Source organism: Mesoplodon densirostris, chromosome 9, assembly GCF_025265405.1.
Source record: "Mesoplodon densirostris isolate mMesDen1 chromosome 9, mMesDen1 primary haplotype, whole genome shotgun sequence".
Taxonomy (NCBI): Eukaryota; Metazoa; Chordata; class Mammalia; order Artiodactyla; family Ziphiidae; genus Mesoplodon; species Mesoplodon densirostris.
In genome coordinates, this window is record NC_082669.1 from 101,527,543 (window position 1) to 101,540,377 (window position 12,835).

Genomic DNA, 12,835 nt, shown 5'->3' on the forward strand with positions numbered 1-12,835 from the left:
CTCCAACCAAAAGACTCTGATTGGCTGAGTGGATACAAAAACAAGACCTGTATATATGCTGTCTACAAGAGACCCACTTCAGATCTAGGGACACATACAGACTGAAAGTGAGGGGATGGAAAAATGTATTCCATGCAAATGGAAACCAAAAGAAAGCTGGAATAGCAATACTTTTATCAGACAAAGTAGACTTTAAAATAAAGATTGTTACAAGAGACAAAGAAGGACACTACATAATGATCAAGGGATCAATCCAAGGAGAAGACATAACAATCATAAATATATATGCACCCAACATAGGAGCTCCTTATATATTAAGGCGAATGCTAACAGCCATACAAGGAGAAACTGACAGTAAAACAATAATAGTGGGGGACTTTAACACTCCACTTACATCAATGGACAGATCACCCAGTCAGAAAATCAATAAGGAAACACAGACCTTAAATGACACATTAGACCAGATGGACTTAATTTATATGTATAGGACATTCCATCCAAAAGCAGCAGAATACACATTCTTCCTAAGTGCACATGAAACATTCTCCAGGACAGATCAGATGCTGGGCCACAAAGCAAACCTCAGTAAATTAAAGAAAACTGAAATCATACCAAGCATCTCTTCCAACCACAATGCTATGAGATTAGACATCAACTACAAGAAAAAATTGCAAAAACACAAACATATGGAGGCTAAACAATATGCTACAACAAACCAATGGATCAATGAAGAAATCAAAGAGGAAATTTAAAAATACCTAGGGACAAATGACAATGAAAGCATGAAGATATAAAACCTATGGGAGGTAGCAAAAGCAGTTCCAAGAGGGAAGTTTACAGCAATGCAGTCTTACCTCAGGAAACAAGAAACGTCTCAAACAACCTAAACTTGCACCTAAAGCAACTAGAGAAAGAAGAACAAACAAAACCCAAAGTTAGTAGAAGGAAAGAAATCATAAAGATCAGAGCAGAAATAAATGAAACAGAGACAAAGAAAAAAATAGAAAAGATCAATGAACCTAAGAGCTGGTTCTTTGAAAAGATAAACAAAATTGATAAACCTTTAGCCAGACTCATCAAGAAAAAAAGGGAAGGGGCTCAAATCAATAAAATTAGAAATGAAAAAGAAGTTACACCTGACACCACGGATATACACTCAAAAGAGACTACTACAAGCAACTATATGCCAATAAAATGGACAATCTAGAAGAAATAAACAAATTCTTAGAAAGGTACAGTCTTCCAAGACCAAACCAGGAAGAAACAGAAAATATGAACAGACCAATCACCAAGTACTGAAATTGAAACTGTGATTTTAAAAATGCCAACAAACAAAAGTCCAAGACCAGATGGCTTCACAGGTGAATTCTTCTATCAGACATTTAGAGAAGAGTTAACACCTATCTTTCTGAAACTCTTCCAAAAAACTGCAGAGGAAGGAACACTCCTAAACTCATTCTATGGGGCCACCATCACACTGGTACCAGAAGAAGACAACGATATCACAAAAAAAGAAAATTACAGGCCAACATCACTGATGAACATAAACGCAAAAATCCTCAACAAACTACTAGCAAACTGAATCCAACAATACATTAAAAGGATCATACACCATGATCAAGTGGGATTTTTCCCGGGGGTGCAAAGATTTTTCAGTATCTGCAAATCAATCAGTGGATACACCCTGTTAACAAATTGGAAGAATAAAAACTATATGATCATCTCAATAGATGCAGGAAAAGCTTTTGACAAAATTCAACACCCATTTATGATAAAAACTCTGCAGAAAGTAGGCACAGAGGGAACCTACCTCAACATAACAAAGGCCATATATGATGAACCCACAGCTAACATCATACTCAACAGTGAAAAGCCGAAAGCATTTCCTCTAAGATCAGGAACAAGATAAGGATGTCCACTCTCACCACTTTTATTCAACATAGTTTTGGAAATCCTAGCCATGGCAAACACAGAAGAAGAAGAAATAAAAGGAATCCAAACTGGAAAAGAAGTAAAACTGTCACTGTTTGCAGATGATATGATACTATACATAGAAAATCCTAAAGATGCTACCAGAAAACTACTAGAGCTCATCAATGAATTTGGTAAGGTTGCAGGATACAAAATTAATACACAGAAATCTCTTGCATTTCTATACACTAACAATGAAAAATCGGAAAGAGAAATTAAGGAATCAATCCCACTTACCATTGCATCAAAAAAATAAAATACCTAGGAATAAACCTATCTAAGGAGGCAAAAGACCTGTACTCTGAAAACTATGAGATGCTGATGAAAGAAATCAAAGATGACACCAACAGATGCAAAGATATACCAGGTTCCTGGATTGGAAGACTCAATATTGTCAAAATGCCTATACTAACCAATGCAATCTACAGATTCAATGCAATCCCTATCAAATTACCAATGGCATTTTTCACAGAACTAGAACAAAAGAATTTTCAATTTGTATGGAAATATAAAAGACACCAAATAGCCAAAGCAATCTTGAGAAAGAAAACAGAGCTGAAGGAATCAGGTGCCCTAACTTCAAACTATACTACAAAGCTACACTAATCAAAACAGTATGGTACTGGCACAAAACAGAAATACAGGTCAATGGAACAGGATAGAAAGCCCAGAAATAAACCCACGCACCTATGGTCAATTAATTTAGGACAAAGGAGGCAAGAATATACAGTGGAGAAAAAACAGTCTCTTCAATAAGTGGTGCTGGGAAAACTGGACAGCTACATGTAAAAGAATGAAATTAGAACATTCTCTAACATCATACACAAAAATAAACTCAAAATGGATTAAGTACCTAAATGTAAGACCAGATACTATAAAACTCTTAGAGGAAAACATAGGCAGAATACTCTTTGACATAAACTGCAGCAATATCTTTTTGGATCCACCTCCTAATGAAAATAAAAACAAAAATAAACAAATGGGACCTAATGAAACTTAAAGGCTTTTTCACAGCAAAGGAAACCATAAGCCAAATGAAAAGACAATCCACAGAATGGGAAAATATATTTGCAAACAAAGTGACTGACAAGGGATTAATCTCCAAAATGTACAAACAGCTCATGCAGTTCAATATCAAAAAAGCAAACAGCCCAATCAAAAAGTGGGCAGAAGATCTTAATAGGCATTTCTCCAAAGAAGACATACAGATGGCAATAGGCACATGAAAAGATGCTCAACATCGCTAATCATTAGAGAAATGCAAATCAAATCTGCAATGAGGTATCACCTCACACCGGTCAGAATGGCCAACATCAAAAAGTCTACAAACAATAAATGCTGGACAGGGTGTGGAGAAAAGGCAACCCTCCTACACTGTTGGTGGGAAGGTAAATTGGTACAACCACTATGGAGAACCATCTGGAGGTTCCTTAAAGCACTACCATATGATCCAGCAATCCCACTCCTGGGCATATATCTGGAGGAAACCATAATTCAAAAAGATACATGCACCCCAATGTTCACTGCAGCTCTATTTACAATAGCCAAGACGTGGAAGCAACCTAAATGTCCACTGACAGATGAATGGATATAGAAGATGTGGTACATATCAATACATCCAGTGGAATATTATTCAGTCATAAAAAAGAATGAAATAATGCCATTTGCAGCAACATGGATGGACCTAGAGATTATCATACTAAGTGAATTAAGTCAAAAAGGGAAAGACACATACCATATGATATCACTTATACGTAGAATCTAAAATATGACACAAATGAACTTATCTACAAAACAGAAACAGATTCACAAGCTTTGAAAACAAATTTATGGTACCAGAGGGGGAAGGTGGTGGGGGGAGGGATAAATCAGGAGTATGGGATTACTACTATATATAAAATAGACAATCAACAAGGACCTACTGTACAGCACAGTGAACTCTACTCAATATTCTGTAATAACCTATATGGGAAAAGAATCTGAAAAATAATGGATATATGTATAACAGAATCACTTTGCTGTACACTTGAAACTAACAACACTGTAAATCAACTATACCCCAATATAAAAAAATTAAATTAAAAAATTTCAACATATGAATTAAGAAACAGAACTGAAATAACAGAGATGCAAAAAACCATAAGCTAAGCATAAAGGACTTTGCAAAAGCAAAAAATAATTGAGACAATGTGTTATATTTAAGAGGATGAAACAGCATGATGGCTAAAGGTCATCCTTTAACAGAAATAGTACACCAGTCTCAAAAATTAGAAACCCGTTTATATATAAACTTGTAAGAGGCTTAAAGGAAAAGTGATTTGGCAGAAATAACAATCCTTGTCGTGAGCCACTTAGGGCCAGAAAAACCTCACACAGAATGCTACCTACCTCAGGCTCAGCCTTCACACTCAAAGCCATTTGGTTTTCCAAATTTCCTCACTACACTTTAGGAACCCAGCCAGGGAGCTGGGGCCTGGCAAGATTGAACAGAAGGGCTCATCCCAGGGGTAGGCAATCAAAGAGAGGAGTCAACACTGACAAGTGCCTTATTTCCTGACTTGCTCTCCTTCCATCTCCATGTCCCCCCTCGCCTTGGGCCCATCACAGGTACCCACAGGCCCTGCCTCGCCTCTAGGAGGGATGGACATGACCGCACGAGGAACAAACGTGGCGATCTGCTTTGTGTACATTCAGCCAGTCATTCAGTAAATATTGGTGGAACGTAACTTGGCAGCCCAGTGCCAGATTCTGGGCTCAGGCAAAGGAACGTGGGTTAACAGATTACTGAGTTGGCGGCTCAGGTACCCAGGGAAGCCACAGGGCAATGCCGAGCCTGGCTGTAGACGCAGAGATGGTCTGAACCTCGTGGCCCTGTGTGCCAGGGACTCCCAGAGCTGATGTTTCACAAGCTCCTACGCTAGGTGTGATTTACTCTGTCCTATCTACATACAGGGCTGCCTCTGCCTTCTATTTCTGTTGCAATGTGAAATGACCACACCCCCAAGCGTATTTGGAATTCATCAGCCACCGTTTCTCCAGGGAGAATAGATATTAGCTGCTACTGCTGCTGCCTGTTAAGAAAGCTGATCTCAGAATGTTCAAAATGGAGAAAGCAATGATCTTGAACCGAAATAATCTGTCTAATGGGAAATACGTGGCTTCCCTTCCTCCTTTTCTCCCTCCGAGTTGGGCGGTTCCCAATCAAGAATTTCCTCCTGAGCCCTTGATTTCATAAGCAGTGGCTGCCTCAGCTCAAGGTCCTGTTACGGCTCCTCTGACCTCAACAGTGGAGCTCTGTACCAGTTCTCCCCTCTCCAACATGTGCGCTGATTTTTACTTTTTCCATCAGCTCTGCCCATCGGCATACACACAAGCCCTGAATAAAGGCAAGAATCCAGGTGTACTTGTGGTCCCCACTTCTGCAGGAGGCCCCCAAATCCCAGAGATGGAAGAAACCTCAGAAGCTTATATGGTTCAGACTCTAACGCCAGAAAAGTCGACAACCCACATCACTCAACTCTGGGTCTGAAATAGTTTTGAATTGTCTTACCACCGCCTAGGATGAGAGTATATCCAAAGCAAAGGAAGAAAGAGTCAGTATAAAGAAACCTGAGGCAGGAAGAAATTCATCCTGGTGATTTCAAGTCAGCCATATGCCAATCCATGGCTGAATTCCAATGCATTAATTTTACATGGAAGAAACTTTCCATTTCACGGGCCCCATATCATTTTGCGCCAGGCAGTGGTGTGGTGTGATGTGGGAAGAAGCATAGGAATTCTGCCCCTCTCTGCTCTGTGACTTAATATGACTTAACTGCCTTGTGCCTCTGTTTTTCTCGTCATTACAGAGAAGATTGTTGAAAGGATTAGCTAGTTCCTGGTCCACGGTGGGCACTCAGTAAGTGGTGTTGTTTTGATTCCCACTCCTACTCTAGTTTCCATCCACTTTCAAGAGGAGAAACAGAAGTCCCTGCAGATGGTCACCAACTGTCTTCTCCCTGAAAACCGCAAGCAGGTGAATCACCAACAGCCTGAGAAAGAGTTTGCCAATGTGTGAATTAATGAAATTCACCACAGCTGTATTCCACTGACATCTGATAGAAACTACGGAGAAAGGACGCGGCAGAGTTAATCATTCGAACCGGCCTTCTCTTGGCCTCTTTGCCTAGGCTATCAGAACCGGCCTTCTCCTGGCCTCTTTGAGCTGGCCATTCGTAGGACTGCTCTTTGAGACTCAAAATGGCGCTCCAAATATTCCATTCTCATTCTGCTTTGTCACTTTCCCACCAGTGGCTGGAGCCATTTATTATTTGCATGAGTCAGATGACCTGGGCAGCCCTCCAAGTTATGCCTCAGATGCTACACCTGGCCCTGTCTCCCTGTGCCTCCACATCTCCATTGTTTAAAAGAAAATGCTTGTATTCTGCTGACTATACGCAGAATGTATGGGGGTTAAAATTAGTGTATGTGAGTGATTTTGAATACTACGTTCATTTAACATGAACACAGGAGCATTTTGATGCACTAAATTAAATAGGGGCTTAGATGTAATTTAGGCACTGGCTAGAGGTTGAGGGAGGCACAGGTAATTCATCCCTAATCAGGAAGAACAAAGGAAAAAGAGACATCTTACAAACCTCAGCAGGTTTTCCTCCTCTCAGCCATCCCAACACAAACACGCACAGCATAGGAATTTCCCCCAGACACTCACAAGATAACTCTGGGGAAAATGCAGCTGTTGAAAGTGAATCTCTTATAAAGAAACAGTCCAGTGAGGCTGATTCACAGGTGTCATACACTGTAGATCCAGAGCTCTACCTACCCCAGGCCCACTCACAAGCCCTCAGTCACATGGCGAGCCAGCTATGTCACCTTCATAGAGGGGATGGGGGAGCAGGCTGATTTCCAAGCGTGACAGTAACTTTTCCCTTAATTAAGCAGACAAAAGAACGAAAATTTTACTAGAGACCCAAAGAAGAGAATCAAAATTAAAACCCAAAGCTCTAAATAATGGGTTGGACACAATGAAAAACCAGTATTCTGGCTGCCAACCTCTCCCACTTGGCTCCCATCGTCGGCATCTGGGCCTGGTTTCAATAGCAGCTTTGTAGCCCACACGGCCGGCACCACCACCATCCCAGGGACTCCCTGCTCCAGATAAAGACTGAGTGTGGCAGGGAGTGAGTGAGAGAGAGAGACGGGGAAGGAGAGTGTGTGTGAGAGAGCGAGCCTCTGCGTCACTTGACCCTGAAGCCCCTACAGACCTCACAACATCGGCAGATCCAACAACCATAATTTTCAAACCGTGACTCCGATGAAAATAACATTCTTTATGGCCCCAGCCTCTCCTCTGATTCTTTCTACAGATGCCCAACCCAAAATTAGCATCCAAAAATATAGGAGAATTACTCTTATTCCCATTCACCGGTCTGAGCATCACTGAGTACATCCCTGCCCAGGAGCGTGTGAATGTGCGCGTAACCAGGATCCACCCCTCCTTCACACCTCTCTCAGCACCCAGACCACACACACCCGGACAGATGACCCACGGCTGTGGATTCTCTCCTCCTCCATCCCCTCTTGTACTCTCGCAGGCACATGTGCCAACAGTTCCCTATACCAGGTGGGAAGATGAATGAAATACCCATGGCCTGGGCAGCAGGTGACTGGGGAGGTTTGGGGAGAAGGGAGGAACTCCTGGGGAAGGACACTGAGGCCACAGCTGGGAGAGACATGGGGAGCAGACAGGCAGGCGCAGAAACACTAGACAGTTTCTCCCATGGAAGAACTTCTGTGATATGTTCTGATTTGGGTAAAGAAGCCAGTATTCACTTTACTACTTTGGGTATCATGGGCTAAGGAAGGCAAAAGCCTTGGTGGACCAAGATTAAATAATAACACAGGGCTTCCCTGGTGGCGCAGTGGTTGAGAGTCCGCCTGCCAATGCAGGGGACGCAGGTTCGTGACCCGGTCCAGGAAGATCCCACATGCCGCGGAGCGGCTGGGCCCGTGAGCCATGGCCGCTGAGCCTGCGCGTCCGGAGCCTGTGCTCCGCAACGGGAGAGGCCGCAGCACTGAGACGCCCGCGTACCAAAAAAAAAATAATAATAATAATAATAATAATACATAGCAGACCTGCCTCTGTAGCAGAATGAGGAAGACACTGAACTATTAAAACTGGGAGACGTAAGTCTGGCTCCAGCGACGTCTCCTGCTCACTGGGCATCCAAGGGCCTCCATCTCCCCTCTCCAGACCGTGATTTCCTCAACCTTCACCCAAGGGACACTCCATGGGCTCTCTGAGGCCCTTGTCCTAGTGTCGACCTTTGCAGCCCTGGGAACCCCAGTAGCATTCATTCATTCCATCTTCTACTCTTAGAATTATACTGCACCATATAATTTTTACTTGCTATAGGTACGATCACAATTTTTTACAGGAAGTAAAGTGCCAATTAGGACTGAGAAGATGACAAGAGAGTTATGGGCAGGAAACAGCAGCTTTCCAAAAAAAAACCAAAACAAAACCATCAACCAAAGTTAAAAACACACTCTCTCCCCTCCCCCACTCCTTCTCAGCCTCTCCCCTCTCTGCACCCAGTAGGATAAAAAGTTAGGGGCCAGAGGTTCAGGCAGTGTTGTATTCTAGAAAGACAACCAGACTCGGAGTCAAGTATTTATTGGCTAGTTAATATTTCCAAGTTACTTAATCATCCTTGGTTATAAACAATCATCAAATTACAATGGTGATGAGAATTAGATGAAAAACCATTATAGGGGACTTCCCTGGTGGCGCAGTGGATGAGAGTCCACCTGCCAATGCAGGGGACACGGGTTTGAGCCCCAGTCCAGGAAGATCCCACATGCCACGGAGCAACTGGGCCTGTGCGCCACAACTGCTGAGCCTGCGAGCTACAACTGCTGAGCCCGCATGCCACAATACTGAGGCCCTCGTGCCTAGGGCCCGTGCTCTGCAACAAAGAGAGGCCAACACAATGAGAAGCCCGCGCACCGCATCGAAGAGTAGCCCCCGCTCACCTCAACTAGAGAAAGCCTGTGTGCAGCAACGAAAACCCAACACAGCCAAAAATAAATAAAAATAAACATAAATTTAAAAAAAAGAAAAACCATTATAGTAAAATGCCTGCACAAAGCAAGTGTCCAAGTGTCAGTTAAATCCCTTCTTTCCACACTAACCCTAATCTGAAAAGCATTACAAGTACATACTTGTGCGTGTGTGTGTGCACATCACACGTACCCACAAATACTCCATTTACACATACCCACAAAATCATGCTCACCAGCTGTGATTGACAAGGCAGGGGGAGGGTTCCAATTCTGTGGTGCTTTTCAATGTAATTAACTCCATCTGTGGTTAGTGTAGGATTTTTTTTTTTTTTTCCTTCTCCTCTTCCCCTCTCTAGGCTCTACCGCCAGAGCGACCACTGCTAAATCAGAACCTATTAGCGCTTTCTCTCCATTTCTTCTAGTTACTCTTAAACACTTTCCAGAATGAATCTCATGCTCACATCTATTTACTGTATGTAGGTCATGGGGTAGGGCATAAGGAATATTATTAATTACAAAGTAGTATCTGCTTTTGTCTAGCAATAAAGGTTACTCTGGTCAAAAAAAGAACAGTTTTTCTGTCTGGGAGTCCCAACCATACATGAGTCAACCAGCCTATGTGATGAGTATTAAAAAAAAAGAAAAAGAAAAATAGAAAATGCCAGTATGCACTACATGTAAAAGGGGTTAATACCGTTTCATGAAACTTCTGTTTCAGTTACGTATGTACGTATGTGAGCACACTGACTGGTATGTAAAATGAATTTCATATGGTGGGTCACAGTCAAAAATGTTTCAAACCCACTGGGATGGGGCCAAGGAACAGACAGGAGTCAGAAAGGCCTAGTCTCCCCACTGTTCCTACTTCTTCCTGGGTCTTGCTGGTTTATAATCCTCCCTGGATTGTATCTTCTGCCATCCCAAGACCCTCACCCTTTTTCCTCCCACTCCAGCGCACAGTATCAAGTTTTTCAGAATGGCTTCCACACCTCACCCTTGCCAGACCAGGAAGGAAACTCCAGAAAGAAACTGTTCTGGTTTTTTTTCCCCTAATAAACACTCCCCATTCCAGCAACCTCCGTGGAGTTAGGATAGAAAGACACACCTGGGCGTTCTTAAACCCTAGAACCAAGACTACAGCTCTCATCCCTCCAATCCTGAGAGCAGGGTCCTTCCCCGACTACCTAAGGCTCTCGGAGGGAGGTATTTACTCATTCACTTTTGAACCCCATGAATTCTCTCACCAGTAAAATGCACACTTCCTTACTGGATGGTCAGGGTAAAGCCTACCTGAGGAGGCTTCTCTTTTCATCGGTCTCCAGCTTAATGCCTCAGTGCCACCCCTTAATGCTCCAGGCATCAATTCCTCAAAATAATACCGTCAGAGAGAGTAAACTTGGCCGCTCACAAAGTTACCGTGCACGGAGGGATGGGGAGCAAGGGCGGGAAGCAGAGACCATGAAAGCTGAGGACGATCAGTTTCGGACGGAATTCACCTGGGGGGCGTTCCTCCTCTTCTCGGGAGAAACCTTTTAACCGAGCCCGAAACGAAAACAAAAGCCAGCGTGCCTATGGCCACAAACGAGATCCTCTGTCACCGGAGAAGCGCAAACACGACTGTGGGGACGGGCGCGCGGGCTGGGGATCCGCTGAGAGGCAGCGGGACGCAACCGAGAGGGGGTCAGGGGCGCAGGGAACAAAGCCCCACGCCCCGACCTCCCGGGGGCGCCGGGCTCGCCCAGGGTAGCCCGGTCGGCGCGGAGGGGGTTGCACGTGTGCGGGTGCGCGCGCAGCGAGCCCCTCCCCCGCCGCCCCCTAAGCCCAGTGGGCGGCGACCCTCTCCCCGCCCGCGGTCTCGGAGCGGCTCTCACCTGAGCGGGGGTCGAAGGTGACCACGAACACGGCCACCACCTGGTCCTCCTCCACGTCGCCCAGCTCCAGACGCCCGGGCTGCAGCAGCACCTGGGAGGGACCCAGCTCCTCGGGCTCCCGCCTCCTCGGCGGCTCCGCGGCCGCCCGGCCGCCCCCGCCGCCGCCCCAGCCCCGGACTCCAGCCTGCGGGGCCGGGGCCAGCGGCGGGGAGACGGCGGGGCCCTCGGCCCAACGCAGCAGCGGCGCCGCGTCTCCCCGCTCCACCATGGCGAGGTGAGGCGAGGCGCGGCGCGGCGGCGAGGAGGAGCCGCGGGCGGCGAGGGGCGGGCGCAGGGGCGGGCTGCGGGAACTCCTCTCGCCGGAGGGCGGGCGGCCGGCCGGCCGGGCCTCCGCGCTCACGCCGCGCCGCCGCCGCCCCAGGCCCGCACCTGCCCCGGCCGCCCCGCCCCTCCCCGTGCCGCCCCGCCCCGCGCCGCGCCGTGCCCGCCTCCCTCCCACCCAGCTCGGCGGAGTTCCGACCCTGCCCGAGAGGGCGTTCTTCCCTACGGGCTTCGCTGAACTGCGTGCCTGGTTTGAGACTTCACGGATGCATCTGCGCGCCCGGGGATAGGAAAAGTGCGGTGACATGGACGCGCAGCCACTTGGATCTGTCTACCTGTGCCTTCTCACCTAGGATTCCGTGGGATGACTGTACCACCGTGAACTGTTATACGCCAGCATGATTTTGAAAGTCCCCTGGCCATATGGACCGTGACAGATAGGTGTTACATAACCCTGGATGTGTGTTCAGAGCTCCCGCCGTGCTGGGAGTGAAGCAGAAGCGGGGAGCCCCGGCTGCCCGCGTTGTTTGCGCTTGGGACGTGGCCTGATCCGCTGAAGCTATGGGCTTTGGTGTCCGGCCTGGAGTAGTTGTGTGTGTATCACCCAGTCAGTGTGCCCTTGAATGAGCTGGATAGTGCCTGGCCCTGGCCTTCCTGGACCCTGCGTGGGGCTCCCCATCCGTTTCAGTGACTTAGTCTCTACAGAGAGTGGTGGACGACGGTCACTTACTTGCCCTTGGGGGGTGGGGGAGACGTTGATAAATATAGCCAAGATGAAAGCAGTCTGCATTCTTCAGGGTAAAATGCTGCATAGATTCATTTATTGTTGTGTCATAGATTTTTGTCTGGAAGCAGCAGCCTTGGGCAGTCATTGATGATCTCCTTGGGAAGGGGGGTTAAATCATCTTATCATTGCGTGTCTGGTACACAGATATCACTCTTCATCAACACCCCCCGGGTAACGCCTAGTGTCCTTCTAAGGGCAGGCAAACCCCAAGCCTTCCTGAACCTTGGAGGAATTGGGTGTCTGAACAAGTCTCTCTCCTCACTTCATTCTTTCTCATTATTTTAGTGGCTATTTCTATTTCTTTTTCCCACCTCCTCTGATTACTTAACCACCAGATTTACCCCAAGGGGTGAGGCATTCAAAATGTTACTTCTAAATATAAAATGGGGAACTCTTAAAAAATCCTTAATCCATTTCCAAAGCCATCAGCTTTAGTCTGACTTTCCTTTTTTTCCAAGGGACTTCCTTTTCCTGATCTTTTGTGTGAGCCTCACCCCAGCCCCGAATTCCCTAGTTTAATACCCTCAAGCTGTATATATATATATGAAGAAATAAACTCATAATCTCCATCTCAATCAATTTTCTGTATAAACAGAAGACCCAAATGTCCAAACCCTAAACCTAGTGCCTTTTCCAATCTTCATTTAAGCATGTGTTCTAGCTCACCAGCCATCAGGTCAATCTTCAGACCCTAGTGCCTTGCATAACAGGTGCTCAACAAATATTTGTCAACTAAGCAAATGAATGAAAGTAGAGACTTAAACCTCTGCACAGCTGGCCCCCTCCTGCCAGGCTTAACCTAGTATCTTGCACATAGTGG

At 45.8% G+C, this 12,835-nt stretch overlaps 1 protein-coding gene across 1 annotated transcript in view; it reads right to left on the reverse strand.

The window, feature by feature from the left end:
* Positions 1-11,175, reverse strand: part of DENND11 (DENN domain containing 11) — a 45,818-nt gene extending 34,643 nt beyond the window's left edge. Inside the window, exon 1 of the mRNA XM_060108218.1 lies at positions 10,908-11,175. Coding sequence (XP_059964201.1) covers positions 10,908-11,175 — 268 coding nt within the window. The remainder of the gene's footprint in view (positions 1-10,907) is intronic.
* Between the last annotated feature and the right edge of the window lie 1,660 nt (positions 11,176-12,835).